Source organism: Phalaenopsis equestris, unplaced genomic scaffold, assembly GCF_001263595.1.
Source record: "Phalaenopsis equestris unplaced genomic scaffold, ASM126359v1 Scaffold001189, whole genome shotgun sequence".
In the NCBI taxonomy this organism is placed as follows: Eukaryota; Viridiplantae; Streptophyta; class Magnoliopsida; order Asparagales; family Orchidaceae; genus Phalaenopsis; species Phalaenopsis equestris.
The window spans coordinates 122861-145043 of record NW_018165628.1 but is presented as its reverse complement, the minus strand read 5'-3'; the positions used below and the strand labels follow the sequence as shown (position 1 = coordinate 145043).

At 34.2% G+C, this 22183-nt stretch overlaps 1 protein-coding gene across 1 annotated transcript in view; it reads left to right on the top strand.

Annotated features, from left to right (window-relative positions):
- Window positions 1–21758, top strand: part of LOC110033464 (protein bem46-like) — a 28215-nt gene extending 6457 nt beyond the window's left edge. The window contains 7 exon segments of the mRNA XM_020737454.1: window positions 5869–5904; window positions 6265–6343; window positions 6450–6504; window positions 6861–6977; window positions 13079–13243; window positions 17267–17513; window positions 21493–21758. Coding sequence (XP_020593113.1) covers window positions 5869–5904; window positions 6265–6343; window positions 6450–6504; window positions 6861–6977; window positions 13079–13243; window positions 17267–17513; window positions 21493–21614 — 821 coding nt within the window. The 3' untranslated portion in view covers window positions 21615–21758.
- Window positions 21759–22183: the final 425 nt, after the last annotated feature.

Sequence of the window (22183 nt, the reverse complement as noted above, 5' to 3'; positions counted from 1 at the left end):
ACAAACAAATAAAATAAAATACAATATCACACATAAAGGACCAAGAAAAAGAAATTCATAAAGGACCAAGAATAAGAAATTCATATGTGATATTGAAATGTCCCTAATTGCCAGGAGGGTTTGAGTGTAAGTATTATTGGATAAATTTTTTTTTTTTTTAAAGCTATGAATCAGAAATATCGTGGTCAAGTTAAGGTAAAAATTTCATTATTTGATCAAATTAAATCAGTCATTAAATGAGTCATGAATCACAATCTAGTGCACCCTTGTGCCTAGTGTCCTGGTTACCTCATGAACTGGGGTTGGGGTCAGATGTTTGGTCTTTTAGGATCATTTGATAATTAGGAGGATGAACTCTCTCATGGTGTGCTCCTAAGGTCTAGGAAGCCTACACTTTAGTTTAAACTTGAAGTGTCTTAAAGTGTCTAACTTCAACTAAATACCTTTCAACTAACTCTCAAACATCTTTAGATTAAGCTTAGCTCACCATCAAGCTCCTAAAACCTAAGGGGTAAACCTATAGTTTTGGCAAAAGAGTTGTGAAGTGTGCTTTGTGCTTCAAACCTAGTTAGAGCACTAGTTAGAGCAATTGGATTTAATTTTATTCAAAGCTTGAGGGACCTAAATGCAGGTCTACTAATATTTCCAATCAATATTCCTAATTGTTATCTAAACTCTCACTTTCTTCCAACCCCCAAATATTCTTCTAATTTACAGTTTTATCTTTCATATGTAAAAAGGAACGGTAGATGGTTTGCTATTCTATCCCCTTTATGTTTTATCACATCGAAGATCCAAATCTTATTTATAGTTTTCTATCCTTTTTTCTTTCCCTCATATTTCCCTTAAGACTGTGAATAATTTCTGAATATAATTAAATCGGAAATTCTCATTTTTAACTTGACCGTTAAAAAAAGAAAACAAAACAAACGAAAAAGGAGACTGATCCATTTTTAAAACAAAGTCAAACCAGTGAAACTTGAAATGAAATCATGAATGTATCGGTCCGAAGAGATTTAAAACTTGGTAAAAAAATGACTCAATCTCAAACAGAGATTTTAAAGCCTCAAAATGTAATTTGAACTTACACAAATAAAGCTTCAAAATGTGACGAGTAAAACTTTAAATATGTTTTCTAAACATATCACTAGAAAGTGCTCCAAGTACGGCTCACCAAATCAATGAACCGATCTTCACAACGAAGGTGAAAATTCACCACATTAAGATCTGCGGCCAGGGACAATGAAGAAGAAAAAAAACAATCCCAAACCAAATATTTTTAATCATAAAAGAACTAAAAGGAAAGACCCACATCCAGGGGAATGAAAAGAAAGCTAAATCCGAGCCAAATATAAGAGTTGAAAACATATCATAATTTAAGCTAAATCAAGCCCAATACATGGTAAACAGAGCCTACCAAAGGGAACAAACAGAGCGCATCTTTTCAACATTTATTGTAAACATAAATATCAGCAATAGAAACTTTGATAATTTCATTCCAATCATGCATTCGAACTTCCAATCATGCATTCGAACAAAGCATTCGAACAAAGGGTAGCAAGATAAACAAGATATGAACCCCAAACACATTTTTTTAGCTCATAAATATAGTTTCCAGCATGTATTCTATCAAAGGGCAGCAAGAGATGCAATAAATGAGTTCCAAATATATATTTCCAGCTCATAAACATAATTTCCAGCATGTTTTCTATCAAGGGGCAGCAAGATAAACTAGATACGAGCTCCAAATATAATTTACAGCTCATATAAAGAAAAGATTTTCAGCATAGGAACAAAACTGGGCCCATCAAAGGGGTAAAACAGTAAAGATTTTAGCCGAGACATGATATCAAAAGGAGCCAAACCAAACCTAACATATGAGCAAAACAAATGCAAATTTCTCTTGCAAGAATCCATCTCAGAAAGAGTTAAAGCCGAACCCAATAAGTGAGCTAAATGAAATGTGTTTTTCAGCTATTATGAAGCAAAGACCGAGCCTTCCAAATAGGCTAAAAAAAACAGAGAAGGTTTTCCAATAAGGATCCAACTTCAAAGAGACAAAAACCGTTCCCAAGCAAACGGTTTAAAACAACTAAAAAAAAACAAACAACTAAAAAAATATTTTCCCTTAAAACTTCACATTTCAAGATATTGTGCCAACAGGTGCTTCATAAAAAAAAAGAATTCTAGCATGAGCTTAGTCTCAAAAGAGCCAAACCGAACACACCAAATAAGCTAAGTAAAATGCAATTTCCAGCTATCATGAGGCCAAGACCGAACCCTCCAAAAATGTGCTAAAATATAGAAAATTTTCCAACTAACATTTAATCCAACATAACCAAAACCGAAACCAAGGTAGCGGTAAAACAGAGAAAATTTCCAACATTTGTTTCAAAAATTTCCAACATATGTTTCAAACAGTGATAGGCAGATGAAATAGATGAGTTTGAGCCAATCATTCATTTTTGAACATGAGTAATAAAGGAGTTTGATAACGCATTCTAACATGCATTTCGAGAGGGGTAAATCTCATCTCAAAACCACCATTACGATACTTCCAAATATCTCAAGCAAGAAGAACAAAGACAACTCACACATGCTTTGTTTTCACCATTTCTAGTGAGTATCCATGCTTAAATTTCAAAATAAGTCTAAGCTTCACTTCCAAATACTTTTTATAAGAGAATGGAGATGCCTTTAGATGCTATTCGAAATAGTGTAAAATAGAAGAAGGGAGAAAAAATAAAGGGGAGAAAAATACCTCTTAATGCCGACTTAAAGCAAAAAAAATGTAAGAAAGATCCAATGAAGTGCCTCCCAAAGAGATCTTCCTAAAAAAAACTTCAAAAAATAGCAACCGACAAATCCTTTATACTTCCAGCACACCAGAAGCTAGTCAAACAGAAATTTCGACCGAGCTTTCTTCTTTGAGAAACAGCCACCAATACCAATGGATGCTCCGCACCCCAACACACGAAAATCAAATTTTAGATAAGATGTTAATAGAACTTTCTCCCCCAAAACTTCTCACAGTAAAGAAGAAAGAAAATAGTCTCTTGGACAGCAAAGAGAAAAGAACCAGCCTCACAACAACACAAAAGCAAAAGCCACTCCTCTCCTCTCCTTTCAGACTTTTCTCAAGAGAAAACAGGATTCCAGAAAAAAAATTTCCAGCATACAGGATAAAAACAAATATAATGGCAGCACCTCTCCTTTAAGAAAATTTCGGCCAACCTTCGACCCTCCCCCAAAGTGGGGTTTTTATAGCAGAGAGAGGAGCAAAGAAGCCACATACCGGCTTCCTTGGACAACAAATTAGGTAAAGGGAGAGGATGAGAAGGATTGAAGGCAAGAGGAAATGCAGCCTAGGGCAGAGGAAAAGTCGGACACGAGGCAGAAACCAACTGGAGGGCCGCTCAGTCCAGCGGAACTTGAGGAGGCAAGCCGCCAGTGCTGGGGAGAGGAATGTCGTGCGTGTTGGGAAGAGGAATGTCGCGCGTGGGGAGGAAGACTCGGACTCGACGACCATGGCCTCGGTCTTGGGTGCGACCGATTGGAGGAGCTAGGGCACGGACGAGAGGGTGACGAGCCGAGCGCAAGATCTGTTCGAGCTACGGGACAGAGCGAGCGAAAGGCCAAATGTGCGGGTGAAAACCTAAACAGGGTTTAGGGTTTATAATTAGGATTATAAATAATAATATAAGTATACAAAAATATTTAATATTTCAAAAATAAAATTCGATTTATGCATTTTCATTTGTGCGTCACAATATAACAAAATGAATACCCCTCTTTTAGGCAATTTTGACATTGCGGATACGCTGGCACGGTCTGTTTCGCTGTCGGAAGTTGTTTTGACAAATTCATCAATTTGCGTGCTAATTTTCTTGTGTCAAAAATATGACAATATGGGTGTCCTTTTCTACCAAAATTGATATCCCGGACGCGTTGGCGCAATCCATTTTGTCGTCGGAGGTCATCCGGAGAAGTTCGCATTTTCACCCGTCCTTTAGGCTTAATTAAAGTCGATTTCGTGCAATTTTGTGAATTTTGTGCATTTGGTGTGTGTATGTGACGAAAAAGTCGTGACGATGTTTTCCTATGGCTTGGAGTCATATTAGGAACTTTTCCCTTGAGTTTTCACAAAATAGCCCATAACCGCTCGTTCATAAAAAGATGGTCTTGTGCCATAAATGTTAGACATCAGAGAAAAATATGAAGTGGATAGAATTTCTAAAAATGGGTGGGTACCAATTCTAGTTTTCTAAGTCGATCAATAGGAACTCCTAGAGCTAGATCCTAAGACCCTAAGGAAAAAGAAATGACCTAAAAAATGAGGTCAACATCATGCTTAAACAGAGAGTTTGAACTTATATTTAAATGAACTAAAAATAAGTTGAGTTTTGTTCAATTGTATTCAATGTGCTAGTTGTGTGTGTGTTTACATACATACAGACTATTTACTTTAGTTTTGTTTCAATCCTGCTGGTCTAAATGATATAAATATAATACACATGAACCAGTGGTAAATTTGGTTTATTTTTTACTCGGATTACTACTGTACATTCACCTTAACATTCATGATTAATTATGTATCTACACTTAAGAGAGAATGCTGAAAGCTCGTGTGACATGAATTTGTGAAACTTGATGGGATTTACTTTGTAGGGTTTAGGTACTAAAATAGATATTGTGCTTCTTTGGTATAGTTTACAACTCAAAGTGCTAATTTATATGAGAAGCAAAATCTTATTTGTAGTTTGCTAGTTTTAGAACATTTTTGGTTTGGGTACATTTTAAAATTTTCGAAACAAACTAGAGTTGATTCTTTTTCTCAATCTGGTAAAGAATAGTAGTGTCTCGAGATGATCATACCTCTGATACCTCTTGTTTTCTTGCCTTACACACTTATAGTTGGTGGTTCTTATGTTGTCTTTTTCAGCACAAAGTTTTTAAAACAGTTATCAGGCTGCCATATATGGGCATATAAAGCTTTGTAAAGTAGCTTTCAAGAGGAATGAGATATTCAAATTTGTTTAAAGCTTCTTGTTACTTGATTTCTATTTAACATTTTGAATAGCAGCTTATTAAATATAAACATCATTGCCAGATTTGTTTCTGATCGAGCGAACTAAATTTGCTATTGAGTTTTAAGTATTTTTTTTAATGGTGAATCTGAATACATGTATATGAATAGGTGTAACAGCCCTCCGTAGGTATCCACTCTTAACGAACCAAAAATGCTATTATTGAACATTCGCATAACCATGATAACCTTTATTGTTAATACTCTATAATCGGAACTTCTTGTTTTAATGATCATTTGTGTTAAGGAAAATGTATATTGTGTCTTTAAATGATTCTATCTTGGTCTTTTGGATATCTTCCAATGCCAGGAACATTTGTGTTTGAAATAACTTACGTCTCACATTATATTTTCTTCTTTTTTTTTCTTATCAATGACGTAATTTGGAAAGAATGAAAATCTATTTTTATATATTTTGGGAGCATATTTATCGCCTGCGATTTTAGCAATTTTACTTCTTTTCTATTTTTATTGTTCTTGTTGCTATCATGTTAAGACATATTGTAGGAAGTATTGCTGTTTAATAATCACTTTACATTTTATACTTTTTTAATTGATAAGTTTCTGTTTAATAAGTTTTTATGTTGCGTATAGATTGTCTAGCTCTTGTCCTCTAAGAGTTGTGCATATTTGATAAAAAAGAATCTATCCTTCTTATTGCTGTGAATTGGCTTATAATTGATGTTTGTTCATGATAAAGTATTTTTTTTACATGAATATTTTGGCCTAATTATTAGATGTTTAGTAAGTTAGCAGTCTCTTATGATTGTTCTTTTCTACAGGTCCGACAATACTCTTCTTCCAAGAAAATGCTGGCAGTATCCTGATAAGAAGCTCAATTCAAACTCTTTATTTATTTAAAGGGAAATTTACATACACAAGCCACAATTCTGATGTATTTACACATCTGATACCTAAATTTTGATATTTACATTTATATAACCTTGGCGTTATAAATCTATACATGAAAAGCTGTATTTCACTTTTAAAAAATAGAGATAGTCGTATTTTGATGTAATGCTAAATATTTGAGTGCTGCGCATGTAAATATGAAAGTTTAGATGTTAGATATGTACATAAATAAAAATTGTGTGGTATGTATGTAAATCCCTTATTTAAAATGGTTAGCTATTGTACCTGGACAGTACTTTACTGTTGATTTTAATGATATCCTCTAGATATTGCCCATCGTCTTGAATTTGTTCATATAATGATGCAAAGATTGCATTGCAATGTGTTTATGCTATCATATCGAGGGTACATATCTTTGATATATGATATTTTGATTTTTCAAATAGTTTTTTATCTCTACTTGATTTATATTGGAAATTTCAAAATGTATGTAAATTTTCATTAAAAATAGGTACGGAGCAAGTGATGGCTATCCATCTCAACATGGAATAATAAAGGATGCCCAGGTTTGCTTGATTTTGCATGTTTGCTATCTAAGTAAATTATTTAATATATACACATTTAAATCATGAGAAAAGTATAATAATAGTCCAATGATTTTTTGCAGGGGGTCATTTTGTTCCCATAGTCTATAGTGTCAATTTAGTTCCCAAACTTTCTTAATATGGGCTAAATAGTTTTCATTGAGGATTGTTTCGGCCCCAATCTAAAGAGTCTGTGGATTAATTTGACACTTTTTTTAGACTTTGGGACTAAAATGGCCCTATGTAAACAGCTGGGGAACTATTTTGGCATATTACTATTTTAGGTATTCTTTATTTAGTTACATGTTGGCATTTGCTCTTGTTTCCCTTGTTTCTAGGCAGCCTTGGACCATTTATGTAACAGAAGTGATGTTGACACGTCTAGAATGGTTATTTTTGGAAGATCTTTAGGTGGTGCAATTGGTTCGGTACTTGCACGGAACAATCCTGATAAGGTATTTCAATAGAACTGCATGTATTTGTTCATTACAAGAAGACATAACTCTGTGTGGAATCAGTTTTTAGTTGGCTTTTGCTCGTATTACTTTACTTGTTTTGTGCCTACTTTTATGTAATGGGCCTTGTGATATCCTTTCAATTAATAAGTTCTTGTAGTTTTTTATCCTTTGAAAAAGGCTGAAATACTTCAGCTTGAAGGTTGAGCCAAGGTTAAGTAATGCTTTCTATGTGCTAATGATCTTCTTACAAGAATTTGTATGTTTCCTTGATTGGTCATGAATTCTAATGGATGTAATGCCACGTCACAAAAAAAATGTGCAATCTGTTCGTCATGATATCAATAATAAAGTGATATTGCATCAGTCAAATGGGATAGGGGCTTTTTCAGAACCATACAGTTGAAAACGTAAACTTGATTTTAGAATCATTTTCCATGCATATGAAGTGTTCCTTAAATAATGGTCTTAACGTATTTTTAGGAACATCCTTTTTATGTAATGGATTCTAAAAAATAAATGATATTTATTCACACATTTTATATTATTTTATAAATTATCATTGGTTTTGAAACTGATATTTTCAGCAAGGTTTTATCAAACACAGTTTTGTATTTATATTCTTAGGATGAACTTGCTTGCTACTTGTATTTTTTATTTTTTATTTTTTATTTTTGTTTTAATTTAGTTAATGCAACGAGTTTTTGCTTTAGTGAACTTGATTTATATTGTGGAGCCTTTTTCTTTACATTAGTTGAAATGGTGGTTTTTCAAATGCACAAGAAAGGGTGGGATCTTCACTATTATGTCAGCACAAGCTTTTGTTTGATTAGTGCTATATATGTGAATTTGTCGGAGTATATTTAGCATTACTTGGATTTTGTGATGGAAAGAAACTCCCTTCTTCTTATTCTTCATTGAAATCATATGTTACAGTTTTATAGATACTCTTCTTTCTTTAGAAAGATACATAATATGGAAAAGAGCTGAATTTAAGTCTCTTTTAATTAGGTTATCTAATATACAAACTTTCTAATGTACAAAATACCTAATGTACAAGCTTTATATTTAGTATTTTTCATACCACTTGCCTCAAATTGGAGCATAGAAATTGATCATACCTAGCTTATTACAAATATAACCGACTCGTACTCCATTAAGGGCCCCTGTGAAGATGTCTCCTAGTTGTTCCCAAGCCTTCACATGAGCTGTAGATTCAACACTGCGCTGTGACATTACATTCTACTTCATACTCTTTTATGGGAACAAATTATCACCAACAAAGAGACAATATCCAATAAATGATCTTCCATCAATTTTGAAACTTGCTCAGTCTGCACTAGAGAAACATTCAGTATTTCTATGCCCATGACTCTGATATAAAATACATCACCAACAAAGGCGCAATATCCAGTAATAGATCTTTTATCAATTTTGAAATTTGCGCAGTCTACATCAGAGAAACATTCAATATTTCTATGCCCATGATCTTAATATAAAATACATTGTCTAGGAGTTCCCTTGAGGTAACATAGTATTTGTTCTAAAGCTGACCAATGATGGACTTTGGGGAAAGACAAATTAATTTATAGTGCTAACAAAATACATAATATCAAGACGATTTACTGTGATGTAGTATAATTTTTTTACTAACTTTCCATACCATTCAGGATCAATAAAAAGCTCTCTATCTTGAATAGGAAACATCAGAGTATTGCATAATTTGACCCATAATTTTTTAGTTTCTGTTAGCAAATCTAACACATACTTTTTTTTGAGATAAAAAGGTTCCTTTCTTGCTTCTTGATACTGCAATCCCTAAGAAGTACTTTAAGGAACCCTGATCTTTATTACCGAACTGATTTTGAAGAAATGATTTTAATGATAAGATTTCCCGAGCATCACTTGTTGTAATTATAATATCATCGACATAAACCACAAATCGAATAATTCCTTAAACAGATTGCTTATAGAATATAGCGTTATCACTTTTACTTTTAGGCATCCCAAATGCTTTCATTGCTTGGCAAAATTTTTCAAACCATACTTGAGGGTTTTGCTTCAATCCATATAGGGGTTTCTGAAGATAACACACTTTCCCAGAACAAACCCAGGAGGTTGCTCCATGTATACCTCTTTCAACAGATCAACTTACAAAAAAGTATTCTTCATATCAGCTGGTTCAAGGGCCAATTATTCATTGCGGATATGGACAGGAGTAGGCAAAATAAAGTTAACTTAGCTTGTGTCCAAAGTAGTCGATCCCTAAATTTAAACATGGCCCTTGGCCACCAACTGATTTGTGAGATGAGCCACAGATCCATTAAAATGTAACTTAGCTACCAAGGCCCACTTACAACCAACAGCTTTTTTTCCAAAAGATAGTTCAACTAGTTCTCACGGTTCATTTTCAGTTAAGGCATTCAACTCATCAAACATTTTTGCCCTTCACCCATAATGGGATAAGGTTTACTGAACAGATCTTGGAACCTCAAGAGAGTCAAGAGAAGCAACAAATAAGCATATAGTGGAAGATTAACCAATTATAGTTAACACAAGAGGAAATATGGTAGGTGCATTGACATTTACTTTTTTGAATAGCAATGGGTAAATCAAGTTCACTGGGAGGAGGATCCACTAAGGAAGATGATACCGATGCCGAACTCAGATCAGGGGAGCGAGGACTTCTCAAGTAAGCAATATAGATAGGTGGTTTGGGCTGAGGCATTAGAGATGGAGATGGAGATGGAGATGGAGATGGTGATGGAGTAGGATCTGCAGTTGTGATGTGATACATTGACAACTCATCAGAATCAATTGAGGATTTAGACACTGATGAGTTAACAAAGAATGTGACTTGTTCTTCTGCAGTAGAGACTGCATCAGCCCAGAACTGTTTAGGCACATTCATTTGAAACACAAGAGTTCTAGTTTTCTCGAGAAGATGTCTATTTTTTCCTTCAACTACTCCATTTTGGGATGGAGTATCGACATTGGATGACTGGTGAAGCATCCCATTTCGTGTTATGTACTTCTGAAAGGATGTAAAAAATATTCTTTGGCATTGTCACTTTTTAGAATTTTCATCGAATTATTGAATCGAGTTTTAATTTTGGCATAAAAAGTTTGAAAATGTGACAATATCTCAATATGAGATTTGATAAAATAAAACCATGTTATATGAGAGAAATCATCCACCAAAATGACGAAATATCAAAATTCATTAGATTAAATAGGACAAGGTCCCCATACATCATAATGAACCAACTTAAGACAATGAATGACTTATTTATTAATTTTGGGAACAACAGACAAATGATGGTGTTTAGGAAATTGAGACGACACACAATCTAAATATGATAACTACTGAAACTAATCTGATGTAAGAATAGACTATGGGTCGAGGTACCTCATTATCCAAAATGTATAGCCCCCAACCCCCCAATTTTGTCCTTTACCAATAATCTTTTTCGGCTTAAGATCCTGAAATATACAATGACTGTGAAAGAATAAGATAAAACTATTAAGAACACACATAATTTTGCTAACATAAACAATATTAAAAGCGAAATGAGATAAATTGAGAACATAAGTTAGAGGCAATGTGGGTGTAATATTAATGGTGCCAGAACTGAGAACATTAGAGGTTGATTCATTGCTAAAATGATGGAAGAAATGTGTTTATAAAAGGTATAAAAAAGTTTTGGATAATTTGTCATTTGATTTGTAGCATCAGAATCAATGACCCATTTTGTGGAAGATGAAAGAAGATAAGTATCATATATACCTGACTCGGTAATGTGATGAACTAAGCACATTCATCTGCAGAGATCAAGAGAGTGTGACTCTGAGAGGCCTCAGTAGTAGTGATCATGAGAGCTGATTGTGATTTAGAATATTTCTTGTTCTTTTTAGTAGCTTCTAACATGTTTATTTGCATATGACCAACTTAATAATAGTAATAACACACTACCTTAGACCCTTGGTTTCCAAAATTTGGATTTCTACTTCTAGAACTGTCTTGAGACTAAGGTTTACTGATGTCTATATTTTTATGACTCGCAAGAACACTAAATTGTTGTACTTATGAGGCATGAAAACTTGTACGCACTACTCTAGTACAGGCTTTCCTTGAGAGTTGTATCTAGGGGCATAAAAGGTTTGTGATTTAACTTCATACTGAGAGTTGAAATCGGCTATAAAACTCATGATAACCATTTGTTCTGTTTGAGCCTGTTGATTCCATAAATTTGTACTAAAGGTCAATAGTGTGTTTGATTCTTCATAGACGTTTAAAGTTTATGTGATACGTGTTAAGTGATTGATCTTGTTGCTTAGCACGATGAAATTCCTTACATCAAATATTCGAGAAATATTTTCCCTCCCAGAAAATACAAACATTAATTCCTCGATCACATCTCAACACAGTTATAATGAGTAATATGACCAGATTGATTAGGTTTGATAAAATTTCATATTTGTATCAAAAGCTAAATATCTACTCTGATACACTCAGAATAATTTAACCAAGTCTCAGCTATAAGATTATCAATGAAGTGACTCTATTGAGAAATACACGTTAAATAAAGTCTCAACAGTTTTATTTCAGTAAAAATAATCAATGCCATTTAATTTTTCAGCTGTAAGTTAGCTATGAAATCAAACCTGTCACAAGATTTTTGTGCTCATCAGGCGTAACTGATGTAATTAAGTACTAAAGGATGAACTTCTAAAGCACTCAGAGGCAGATAACAATAGACCCACTGCTCAAGAAACTCCAAATTAAAGGGAAACAAATTGATATCGACGAGCAACAACTAAAAAAGCAAACCTAATAGAACACGTCAACTTTGTCGATGCCCTAATCTCATTGACACAAATTGGCGGAAGAAGCATATTAAAGTTGTTGAAGTCGTTGCGAAAGTAGATGACACTGTTTGAAGCGAAGGTCTCACAGGAAGCTGACAATGCCTTCGTAGGAAGCTGTCAATGACCCACTGGAAGCAGTCAAAAATGGATGAAGCAGAGGAAGCAGTCGAGGTCATTGCGAAAGCAGATGATGCCGGCCAAGTTGTCAAAGAAGGCAACCTAAGTAGGCGAAGACGTCGATGATGACGTTACAAGGCACTGATGATCACTTCGCATGAAGCAATCAACGCAGTCAACGAAGCGGGTTGGCGGGTAGGTGACGAAGACACCGCAGGACACAGATGAGGGCACAGACAAATACTTCTACCTGGGCTCTGATACCATGTGAGGGAAAGGAAAGAGGCTCCCTCCTTCTTCCTCATTGAAATCACATGCTACAACTTTATAGGCACTCCTCTCTCTTCATATTAGGAATCTACCTAATATAGAAAATATTTGAAATTAAATTTCTCCTCTAATTAGGCTACCTAATATGCAAGCTTCCTAGCATACAAGCTACCTAATACACGAAGTTTATATTTAGTATTTTCCATAAAAGCTTTGTAGAGGTTCCTCTTAGTATATGCCTTATACTTTATTTCTTGGTGTGTGGTATATTAATATCTCCTTACACTTCAATAGCATTATATGGTTAATGTAATGTTATGGCAAGAATTCTGCACCAAAGGATGATTTTTTTAGGGCAGTTTACACACATGCCTCACAATTCTTGTGTATTTACATATCTAACACCTTATCTTTAAAATTTACTTTCATAACACTCAACTCTTTAATATCACATAAAAAATACCACTTTACTAATAGCCAAATGCATTTCTTTATGCATAGGTTTATAGCATCAAGATGTTATAATTCTAAATATCAAACTTGAGTTGTTAGATATGTAAATCCAGGAGCACTGTGTGGCATATGTAAATTTCCTTTTTTTTTTTCTGGCTTGAAAAGTATTTGACTCATCATTGACTTTCTCAAGAAGAAAAGTGATTATGAGTATCATATTCCGCCCGAGACACTCTTAGTAGAAGAAAAAAAAAGCATTTTCTGTAATTCCATTTCTTCAACTTTGTGCCACATTGTGCTAGAATGATTTTTCTGCTAAAAGATAAGTTTGTAGGTCATGGCATGCACGGATTCTGTTTATCGGTCACAGCATTTCTTTTCTCAAATTGAAGGTTTCTGCTCTTATTTTGGAAAACACCTTCACCTCTATATTGGACATGGCTGGAATTATGCTTCCGTTTCTGAAGTGGTTTATAGGAGGCAAGGGATCAAACGGCCCAAAAGTTCTTAATTTTCTTGTACGGTCACCATGGAGTACAATTGATGTTATTGGGGAGGTGAGTTAGGAATCTCCGTCATCATCCTTGCTCCATTTCTTTATAATACGATTAAAAAAAAAATCTTATTTTTATTATTTCTGACTCACCATTAACTGTTTATTATTGCTCTAATGATATCGTGCTTAAGATGTGAATTCAGAGCTGTTTAAGAATGCTTGACATTTAATTGAGTGATTTTATTTATTCTTGGAATGTTTCATTTTTTGCATTGGGGCATTTACATAATTCTTATGTATTTACATATCTGACATCTAAACTTAGCTTTTTACATTTATAGCACCCAAATTGTTCTTATTACATAAAAAATGCCACTGTTTTAACTTTTTAAGTGAAATACCTTTTCATGCATAGGTAAGGCGGCATGTACGTAAAAATTGATGTTTAGGTGTGAAATGTTAATAAATAGTAATTGAGTGGTATTTATGTAAACTTTCTTTTGCATTTGGTAAAACTTTGCTAGTGTTTGGCTCATGAAGGTGTGCTTTCTTTAAAAAGCTATGTAGTAGCTTATAGCTCAGGAAAGAGACTAACAAATTCTTGAACCCCGCTCTCGTGGAAAGCTAAATTTCTTTTTGTTGAGACAGATGGACGTATTTATTCACATTTACTTTTAACATTAGATAAAAAATTATGTAGATCTAGTATTTGAGACTTCTTATGAGCACAAGCACTCATAGTTAAAACCTCGAAACTTTGCTATTTACAAATTTAGCATCCTTTTTCATCCATTTTTTTTTTAAAATTTTCAATCAAATACCAAAATTCATGATAAAATCTCAGCTTATATTTTTCATTTTTATCAAATTCTCTATGATTTTATTGTGGTACACGAAAATGTGTCAGTTAGATAGTTTAAAAAATTCCACCTTGGTACTAGATTTGTAAATGGCAATGTTTGAAGTGTCCTGTATGTAGTTAACCCTAATTATTTTTGTCATCAAGGAGAGCATTCTTGGTCCAGGAAATCACTTGACTAATGCTTCATAAGATTTTCTAGGTTGGAAAAGTCCTAGGAATAGGTGTACCAATGTAGTTTACCATATTAAAATCCCATGGTTCCATCATCAAAATATCTAGCTTTAGGAAGCCTTTATTGACATGGTTTTAACGTGCAGAAATTTCGGTTAGCATAAAAATTATCATATCCAAGGAACTTCTCAAAAATTAAAGGCCAGGGGGGAGGGTTGGCATGGGCGGACCCATGAAAATTTTGATTTCTTTATAAGAATTTAAATTTTTAAGTTTACCCACCATTGAAAGCACTTGTCTATTATTTTTTAAAATTTTTCATTCTGGTCTGCTTACATTTGTCTATTATATCTTTAATGAGGTTACTCTATTAGTTATTTGTATCTTTTTTTCTAGAAATAGTATATATATATATATATATATATATATATATATATAAGGGTTTTACTTGTTTTGAGATCATGTTTTGTGACGGGGAACCTTCCCACGGTATCGTGGTTCCGCAATATGTGGCTTCCAGACTCGCGACCTCCATGATTGCACGAATCATGAACCGAGGGTTCCTTTTTAGTTGCTTATTCTATTATCTACACGTTTTCATCTTTTGTTTCTTTCTTGTCTGGTTCTTTTGTGTTTTTCTATTTTCCAATTAGAAATTTTTTATTAGGGGATTTTTATATATGTTTGCATTATGGCTGTTGGATTTTTATTTGGCTGATTTTATAAATTGAAAAAATTTTCTCTGATTTTTTTGCTCTCGAGAGCTTTTTAATAAGCTCTTTTTATTCTTAGTGGTGTGTTTGTATTCAGCCAGAGAAACTTCAAAGTCACCTTCCTCTGCTGTTAGAGCAGTAATCTGCCTTTTTCCCGTTTACGATTCATTGTCCCGTCGCCAGTCGAGCCGATTATCAGCCGCCATTCATCCTCCCACTTACGTAATCAATCCCACAACTCCACTTACATCTTTTGCTTTATCATACCATCTAGAAGCCCTACAATGATTTCACTTTCATTTTTTCAAGAGATTTTGATAAAGTGGAGCCTTAGTTCAGGTCTAACAATCAGGACTTTGATCCTTCCATTCTATGTTTGAAACCTTGACTAGATTGGAACAAGGTTTAGAGTCTTAAATCATTAACCAGCGTTTGTATGTTTTTGAAAAAAAATTGTGGCATTTACATACGAACTAGACAATTCTTATATATTTACATATCTAGCATCAAAGCATTCATTTTTTCATGCATAAGACTCAAATATTTGACATTACATCAAAAATATCATTATCATTATATTTTTAAAAGTGAAATATATAAATTTCATTCTTAGGTTCATGACACCAAGATTTTTAAGTGTAAATATCACACTTTGCTTGTGAAATACATAAGAATTGTGTGGTATATTATCATTATGTTTGTAAATTTTCTAAAAAAATTTAGAGTGATTCTTGACTGCCTCCGGGAATTCTAAAAACATGGATAAATTATGATATTGTCCAATTGTTTATGTGTTTTACGTTTTAGCTTGAATAAAGTTTGCAACAAATCATTGAAGCAAAATAGAGCCCAAGTGATTTTTGAAGATCTCAACATGCTTAAGGCTGGAAGAATAGAATCTTCATTTTGTCATTTTTTGTTTTTAGTTTTTAGCCTATATTTGTTGCAATATTGTCAATCTAAAGCAAGATTGTCAGAGCGGAGCCTAAATTGCCTTTGAAAATTTCAGAAACATAGAGGCTTGACTCTAGATTGCTCAAAATTTCTAACTGAAGTCCTTAGCCACAAACAAAAACAAAAAATATAACATAAAGACAAAAATAATCCCAAACAAGCCCTTAGCTCCAAGATAGTTTAGCACAACTTTTATTTTGTCATTTTGCATTGAAGACCTTGGCCCCAAATTTATAGCAGAACTAAACCCTATTTACTGGAGTAAAAACTAGGTAAAATTATCAACAATATGAAACCTTGGCTCCAAACTAGCAGAATATTATCTTAATCATGTTGTTTTGTTCGAGGCCTAAGTTGATATTTTGCAGCAACTTCATGAAACTGAAGTAGGATTGTTCGAGTGAAACCTAACCCAGCTCTCAAAATTTTGATAGAGGCTGGGGAATGGAACCTTGATTTGATCATTTTATAATCACAATGGGGGCCAGTTTTATTAATTTATAAGACATGAATGTTTGGTCCCTAATTTGTGGATAAGATACAATTCTGAATTGGGCCCTCTAGGATGTGTGACATTAAACAATCCATGTAAACATACTTTGCTTATTTAATAAATATTAGAAATACATTTCAATTTGTCCGGCTTAAAATATAATGAAAAAAAGTCAAATATTAGAAAATAATTATTACAAATAAATGAAGCAAATCTTGTATAATAATTAAGAATATGTTTAGAAGTGTGTTAGAACATCATGACTTGAAATTTGAAATATATTTTCACACTAACGTGTAAATTTATGTAACTATTTAAATTTGAGCTACTACACATTCATACAAAATAAAAAGTTAAAATTATTTGTCTTTGGATCGGATAAAGCTATTATTATGCATATCCATATTTTTTTTTCTATCTTGAAGCTTCGATCGATACTTTCTAGCTTGGATTCAATGAGATGTGTCGGAGCATTTGAAGAAAAAAGTTTTAGCCGTTGTTTCCACTTTTTATATAGTATTTTTAAAGCTCTATTTAAAAAGGCCTTAGTTTGAGTTGGTTTTGCATTGGTTCTTTCTTCAGCTGATTTCTCCAAATTTGAGTCTCTTTGAAGCTAAGAAATGAAACAATGAGATGTCCAAACTTACTTTATACTTAATGTATTTACATATCTAACTCCTAAACTTTGCTTTTTTACATTTAAACCACCCAAACCTTTCATATCACATAAAAAAATACCTCCATTTTAACTTTTAAAAAATGAAATACATCTTTTCATGCTTAGGTTAGGTATAATGCATGTAAACATTGAAATTTAGGTGTTACATATGTTAATACATAGGATTGAGTGGTATGTATGTAATTCTTTGTTTTATTATTTTGCATATTTAGATCAAGCAACCCATTCTATTTCTGTCTGGATTGAAAGATGAGTTGGTTCCTCCATCGCACATGAGGGTGCTGTTTGATAAAGCCATTGAGCACAACAACCAGTGTTTATTTTTTGAATTTCCTGATGGAATGCATATGGACACATGGTTTTCTGCTGGGGATCGGTATTGGAGAACAATTCAGCTCTTCCTTGAGCAATATTTGCAGAACAGCAGGACAAATTTGAAAGATTATCATGAGGAAAAAGGTACTGATAAATATAACTGTTTTAGCCTTCTAAGATCTTATCTTCTCCTATGTTAGTAACTGTATTGCAAATTATTATCTTAAAATGATTGTTTTTGGATGCAGCGTTTTGAGAGTTTTGAAAAATATGAATAAATTGGTTCATAACTCCCATTTTGAACTTTAATTTTTCTTTTATAGAAAGAAAGTGATACTGTTTGAGTGTTGCAGGGTCTCATATTCTCCGGCAAACAAGTGGGATTGGCTGAATCAAACATGCAAATTTTTTTTTTGGGGGCATTTTCATACATACCACCCAATTCTAATGTTTTTACATATCTAACACCTAATCTTTACTTTTTACATTTATAACATACACTTAATATTATCATTATTTTAACTTTTAAAAGGTGCGTGTATACAAAAATTGAAGTTTAGGTGTTAGATATGTAAATACATATGAATTGAGTAATAGGTATGTAATAGTCCTTTTTCTTGCCTTGAAATCATAGGAGACAATAGGTTCAACCTTTCGCTTTTTTCTTTCAATTCTCTCTAATCTATGATCTCCATTGCCACCTTCTCTTCCTGGCAAACCATCTCATCTTTCAAGCATCTCTAAGGTTTTTGGTGGATACAATGTTGATACGATCCGAAGCAGAAATCTACACGTTTTTCCACAAAAATTAGGGCAAATAAAAAATTTTATTTAAATAATCCAAACAACTCAAATGTACACAAAAGATATGCATATAAAATTCGAGAGGTAGGCGATCTTTCCCAATTCCTACAACTCGAAAGGTAGGAAATCTCTCCCAAACTCTAAACCTAAGATTAAAAACTCAATTTCATGCATAACGCTAACCCTAAACATAACAAGCCTATTAATACCCAACAATAGGCATATAAAGATAAATTTGCCCTTTGGCCAGACGTCCTCGTTACAGGCGGGAAAGAATGAGTGTTCCTCCTCCGTCACAGTTGTCTCTATTTTTTCATTCCCCGTCTTCTCGTTCTGCACTATGAGAACTTGTAATCTTCGATCCTTGCAACGGTGTCCTGAGTAACTTCTCATTGCACCAAAACATAACCCTTTGGCTTGCTTCTCTGAAACTTTGTGTTTGCAAGGCACTTTGAATGTTGCTTTCAGTCGTGGTCCATTATTAGTGTCCCTTACAACCTTCCTCTGGACTTCCACTGTTTGAACTTTTGACATTGTCATTTTTGCAGAAGTTCCGTACAACGCTCCATTTGTGCTGCTCCTATTAGTTTTCTTCATCTGATTCTTTTCCTTCACCATCTGGGCCAGCTCCATCATCTCCCTCAATCCCGACGATCTTAGTAGTCGGAGGCCGCCCGTATGTTGGGCTTTAAGCCCTTCATGAAATTCCCCTCCAGTCATTCTTCAAAAATCCCTCGCAGTCGTCCCAACAATAGTTCAAATCTCTCTTTATATTCCATGACCGTTCTCTCCTTAGTCAAGACATATAATTGCTCGTGTAAGTCTCATTCCCAAATGGCTCGGAAACATTTCAACAAACAATTCTTAAATTCATCCCACGAACGAATCGAGTATCTAGGCTCCCTCCATTCAAACCAGGCTAAGGCTTTATCCTCCAAAGACAATCATGCCGTCATGAGTTTTTCCTTCCCATCTAACCCATTCACCATGAAGTATCGCCTCGCTCGATACACCCACTCATGTGTATTTTCCCCCTCGAAGATTGGTATCTTCAACATCCTAATTCTAACTTCTCCACCTCAACTTCCTTTTCTTCCATTGTTTCCCCTCATGTATCGAGCGTAAAAATCCTTTCGATCGTAGCCATATCTTCTCTCTGCTTCTCTCCCTTTTTCTTCGCGCTCCTCCATACCTCTGACATAATATCTTCTTTATGTTTCGGCCCAACCGTCTCTATTAGAAATCACTAATCCACTCCTAATCGGAGCCTTGAGAGGAGGTTCGTGATGTGGATGTTTTCCTCATGTTCCTCATGTTCGATCTCTTTTCCTTTTGACCTTGCTATGGTTCTCCAGTCAATTTTTTGTTAGGGTTTGTGTATTGAGCTGTCGGTGGGTTCTTGTATTGCATCTCAATGAGCCTCTTTAGCATCTTTTGAATTTCCCCCATGCTCTTGAATGGATCCTCCAGTCGGTTCTCTATAGAAGACCACCTCTCCTCTATAGTGGCGAATCTTTCTTCCATCCCAAATTTGATTTGCCTGATCATTTCATCCAATTTCTTTTCCAGATCTACTTTCTTTGCTACCATCTCTTTCAAAAAAATTTTTAATCTCAAAGATATTTTTATACCTTAAAATCCCGTCGTCTCTGCTCAGCTAGCTCTTATCACCTGTACGTCAAATCAGTGTTTCCTGATCACGTCAATTCCATCAATCTCGACTTCATTTCCTATGAAGTACTTACTGCGATTGTACGCGCACAGCTCGGCGCAATCCTGGTATATGGGAGCATCGGGAATCTGTTCCTTGCTATCTCAAAAGCTTCGGGTCTCTGTTCGTTGCGATTCCTTGTAGATGCTTTCCCAACTAGCTCTAATCGCTACTGGATTGCGTAGACGACGCAAGAGTAAGGAAAATGGGAGTTTTGGGTCCTTGTGCTATGCTTTCGAGCCGTTGTCTTCCCAGGTAGATATGGTCACGATTGTATCGCGAGGAACAATAGCTACGACTTTCCCAACCCGCTAGAATCACGATTGTATAGTTGCAATTGCACTGTATCACAACGTTAGTCACACAGGAGTCGCCATCGCGTTTGTAGCGGCCTGTCTCTTGCTTCCCTTTGCGATTCTGTACGTCGCGACGCTTCCCGTGACCGTTTTGGCTTTGAACACCGCGATCAGTAAATGTCTCAATCTTTTATTTGTTTTAGAGCTTTGCACGCGGAAACCGGGGGCTATGCCGTCTGAAATCCTCGCTCAGGAAGCGTCGATTTGCTTCAGCTTTCGGTCGAGTTGATCGATCCTCTCTTCTATCGATCTGATTCTCAAAATCTTTAGCTTTGAAACCAATTTGATACGATCTGAAGCAGGTATCGGAATGTTTTTCCTTGAAATTATGACAAAAATAAATTTTTCTTTCAACAATCCAAACAACTCACACCACAAAAGATAAGCTCCTACAATTCGAGAGGTAAGCGATCTCTCCCAATTCCTAGAGTTTGAAAGGTAGGAAATCTCTCACAAACTCCAAAGACTCAAAACTTAATCTTATGCATAACCCCAATCCTAGACATAGCAAGCCTATTTTTACCCCATTTTAGTAATAATAAAAGACTAAATTGCTCTTAGGCGTACAAAAGATAAATTTTCCCTTACTCTAGGCGCCCCTTAACAAAATGATAGTGAAGAAATTGAAATTTCATATAGTGTAGTTTTTTCATCATTCTTTTTCAAACTTCTGTCCCACGTCTAGTTGGATTTGGTCTTCTCTTTCTGCCTTTTGTAAATTTCTATGGTGAACAGCTTTTACAACCAGATTTATTAGAATGAGATAGCTATAAAAAGCCTGTTGTCTTACTTTTCAAAAGAAGCAAGTGGCATTTACATACATGCCACCCAATTCCTATGTATTAACATATCAAACACCTGAGTTTTACCTGTTGCATGTATACCACCCAAATCCTCATATCATATAAAAAAAAACCACCATTTTAACTTTTAAAAGTGAAATATATATACGTTCATGTATAGATAAGATGAATGTATATAAAAACCGAAGTTTAGACGTTTGATATGTAGATGCTTCGGAATTGTGGGGTATGTATGTAAATCTTCTAAAAAAAATTTATAATTCTAGCAATTTTTTTGGTTTATTTTAAATACACAATCATTCGCAGTTTTTCAACCTTTTGTTTATTGAATTCCAAGCATCCAAAGACAACCTAAAAGTTCCATCTCAACTTCGTCGGACAATTTATTGATGTTTTGTCTATTTTCTCTCAGATTCTTCTGCAAAATGACCACAACTTTCATGGTGCAGAATCTCCCTGCCACAAAGCATCACAAAGATGTGATTTTGAAGCTGCAGCTGGAACATGTAAATGTGCAGGTTCAGCCTCTTCTTCTGCTCCATCAAATGGAAATTATGTTTCAAAGATGTGATTCTTAACAATATTGTTACAGTATGAAATGAACAATGTATGAAGTTTTTTTTATTTATTTATAATTTTGATGATTTCTAATATGTTGTAAATGTTCTTATGTTATCTATGACAAATTTTCTTATTGTACAGAATATTATCTTCCTCAGTGGTGAAATTCAATTTTTTGGATGGTTTGATTATATGAAAAGGATTATTTTTGTTTAATTTGCAAGTTATATTCAGCATTGGGCTGCCAATTATTTAGGTGTTAGATTTGTAAGGTATGGATGTAAATGCCCCTTATTTAAATTATTTCATATTACGAAATTAAACTTCATAGTTTAATCACCTTACATTTAACATGTGCATGCACATTGTTGTACGCTAAAATCCCTTGAATTAAATTAAATGGAAATATAATATTTATTATAGTTTTATGGCAATTTATTAAAATTATCTCGTTTGAGGCAGTTTATTTGGTGTGGTGGTGTTTTAAAAATGCTCCAGGTCTGTTTGGGTAAATTGTGTTTTGACAGTTTATGTATTTTCAAAACGTTAAAAACAACGTTTTCACCCCTAAGTGTGGCA